This window comes from Hibiscus syriacus, unplaced genomic scaffold (assembly GCF_006381635.1).
Source record: "Hibiscus syriacus cultivar Baekdansim isolate YM2019G1 unplaced genomic scaffold, ASM638163v2 tig00117034_pilon, whole genome shotgun sequence".
NCBI classification, from domain to species: domain Eukaryota; kingdom Viridiplantae; phylum Streptophyta; class Magnoliopsida; order Malvales; family Malvaceae; genus Hibiscus; species Hibiscus syriacus.
Window position 1 is genome coordinate 2,148,697 of NW_024063533.1, and position 3,234 is coordinate 2,151,930.

At 31.8% G+C, this 3,234-nt stretch overlaps 1 protein-coding gene across 1 annotated transcript; it reads right to left on the reverse strand.

The window, feature by feature from the left end:
• On the reverse strand, positions 1 to 3,234 carry LOC120196876. Its single transcript, XM_039198567.1, has 5 exons — positions 2,916 to 3,234; positions 2,663 to 2,756; positions 1,635 to 1,838; positions 1,359 to 1,529; positions 1 to 366 (listed from the first exon to the last, which is right to left on the reverse strand). Exons 2-5 carry the CDS (start codon positions 2,726 to 2,728, stop codon positions 1 to 3), a joined length of 807 nt encoding a protein of 268 aa, XP_039054498.1. The 5' UTR covers positions 2,729 to 2,756; positions 2,916 to 3,234.

Consider the following 3,234-nt stretch of genomic DNA (forward strand, 5'->3'; position numbering starts at 1 on the left):
TCAAACCAAACAAAACCCATTAATGAGAGACGGATCTTTAATGGTCTCACCCTTTACATTTAGAGCGTTCATGGAATTTAGTCTTTTCCTAATGGATGCACAGGTATAAAAAAATCTTGAGTTACGATCTCCATCTTTCACCCATTTTGCTCTCAATTTTTGAAACCAAATTTGCTCCTCGATTTTATATAGTCTCCATAATTCCTTCCTCAAAGAAACCAATGTTGTGACATTTCCACTCGAATCAGGATTCTGCTGTAAATCCTTTTCTAGGTTGTGTATTCTTCCTTCTACGTCAGAGATCGAAGCACCTGGAAACTGATTCCTAGTTCCAGACCAGTTTGCTTTGTTGTAAAATTGCATTTTCTGTAAACAATAATGTTGTTTCCTTGTAGTATATGTTGTCTAGGGAACCTTTTGGGACTTGGATAGTTGCATGTAGAAGGCAAAACTGTTGACATATTAAAATTGAACTAAAACAATTTCCAAAATCTGAATTCTCGAGCCTTTAAAAGAACTGGGATTTTATCGGTATGATTTCAACAAGAATTGCTTGGTTTATCTTCTCTTGGAATGGCGCAAAAGACAAAACTGATACGATTGAGGGAGTGGGATGACTGTTACAGACGAGTGTTACCTAATTCGTGATTTGCTTTGGTTCGCAGAATGAGTACGGGATAATAATTTGTTAATTTTACCGTTTGTGGTTCATTGGGGGTAGAATTCTTTAAAACGGATTTTGGTATCATAAGGGTCCGTTTGGTTGGGGAAAACATTTTACGGAAAATGAAATCTGAAAAATGAATTACATTTCTGTAAAATATTTTTCAGAAAATATTTTTCAGTGTTTGGATGGTATATTATAAAATGTTTTACAATGTTTGGTTAATTTTTTTGAAAACAGTTTCCATAATCTGTTTTTAATAAAGAAGCATACATATTCGATATGTTTTTATTCTTTATTATTTTTAAAGGTTCATTTTTTTATATATAATTATATTTTATAAAAATCTGTATTTTTATAAGTACGAAAAACTAAATTTTTAGATAATATTAATAATTTATGTTGATTGTGTTATAAATACACTATTTTAGGTTTAAAATCTTCATGATGCTTATTCATTCGTATTTTTAGAAATGAATTTCAACGTATAATTAATATTATGTAGGTTTATTTGATATAATATTAATAATTTATTAAAAATATATTATAAAAGTTTATAAATATTATGTAGGTTTAATTAATAGTACACCACATTAAAACAACAATGGTACATAACTTCTCAAAAATATTATAAGAATTATTTCATAATATAACAAAATTTCTCAAAAACAACAAATAAATGTCTTAAAAGAACAAAAAATGTACTGAACATTTCATTAACCAAATCATCACATTCAAGATCCAACATCACAACACAGGATCTATATTTTGCAAGAGTCTCCAAAATTACAACTCTCCTTCCAAATGATGGACCACTAGTATCGCTCAATCCATTGAAAGTTCCAACAATCAAGCTAAAAATATCCTGAAAGCATGCCACAAATCAATCACCAGAAGTTCAATTGAAAATTTATTACTTTCTAAGAAAATTAAGACCAAAAACAATAAACCTTAATGAAAGAAAAAGCACCTTTAGAATATCATCACTATAAGGCGCATCAGACGCAATTATCCGAGTTATCTCACAAATACAGGTTGCAACTCGAAGTTTGGCTTCCCGATCTTGATGATTCAGCAGTTCTTGCTTGAATATTGCATTAAGAAGAGGCTGCATTGATTCCACTATTGATGATGGTGGAGACTGGTCAATCTCAGAGAGACATGTAGCAGCTTGCTGCGGATTAGACGGAAAACATTCATGATATATGTCAAATAACCAAATTAAAAGACTGCAGCTGATTTTGATACACAATATATATATGAATTCACAAGTTCAATCATCCAACAAGATGTACAAGATTCATGAAGTAATACATATTACCACAGACCCGACTGTCCAAGCACATAGGTCTGATGCTAGATGTGTGTAAGTAAAATGATAAAGAACATGTGAAATAGACAAGAATAAAAGAAAATATAGGAAAACATCTTTACTACCATTAAGAATTATCAACCAATGCATGGGTCGTATCATGCCTTTAAAATAGTTTGGAAAAATAAAATGCACAATCAGTGATTCAAAAAAACTTAAAAGATAAAAATATCTAAGCTTTTCACTAAACCACCAATAAATTTGAGTCCATAAAATAAAAGAACTACCATCTTTCATGAATAACAAGATATCTCTTCATGTCATAACAAGTTCACCATTAGAGATTCCAAGCACCATGTGAGACCAAAATAAAACCAATCCATATTCGAAAAAATCTCTTTGGTCTATGTTTGGATAAGACAAGAATTCTTTAAATAGCTAGTTGCTATTGATTGAGTAAATTTCAGTTTTACAAAATCCAACATAAATTGAATTCCACGGTTGGAAAGATAAAATTCAAAATTCAGATTTCAAAACAGAAAATGCATACATTATGTGTAAATTGCATAGATCCAACATGATTGCCATAAATTTCAGTTTTACAAATATCAATCCTATTTCTGAAATCCAAATCTACTGTTTGAAATTCAAGCTCCCAAAACCTAAAGAAATCGGGAAATTCTTACATCGTTTAAGAGTAACCCAAACAGAGCCGGTCTTAGTGCTTCGCTCAAACATGCTCGTAAGTTCATTAAGAAAAGGGTCTGGCTGTAGAAGAACCTTAACGAAAAACAAAAAAAATCAGCATAAATCATATCAATAAGATCAAATGCCCAAGAAATAAAAACGAACATAAATTCTTCAATTTGTTGAATTCAAAGAGAGAGACGAAAGCCCATATAAATAAACGAAAAAGGATTAGAAGGGATGTTGAATTACCATGACTAGGAGAAACTTTGTGAATTATGGGAACAACCCTAATTCAACCAATTAGGAACAAACTTTAGCTAAGCAATCTAAAGTTCAGTGGAGAAGTAATAAAGTTGAAGAATGATTGCCTTTAACAGCTTGAGAATGGCGTCCTTCGCAGATAAAGGAGATTCCAACTTGGATCCCAGCTCCTTGAGCTGCTCTTCCAGCTTCTCCGCCAATGAGTCGTGGACTCGATAAGATGAGAGATAGAAAACAAAGAGGGAAAAAGGGGAAGAAGGCCACTGGATCGATCTAAATTTGGTGCGGAGCGAGGGAAATAAAAGGA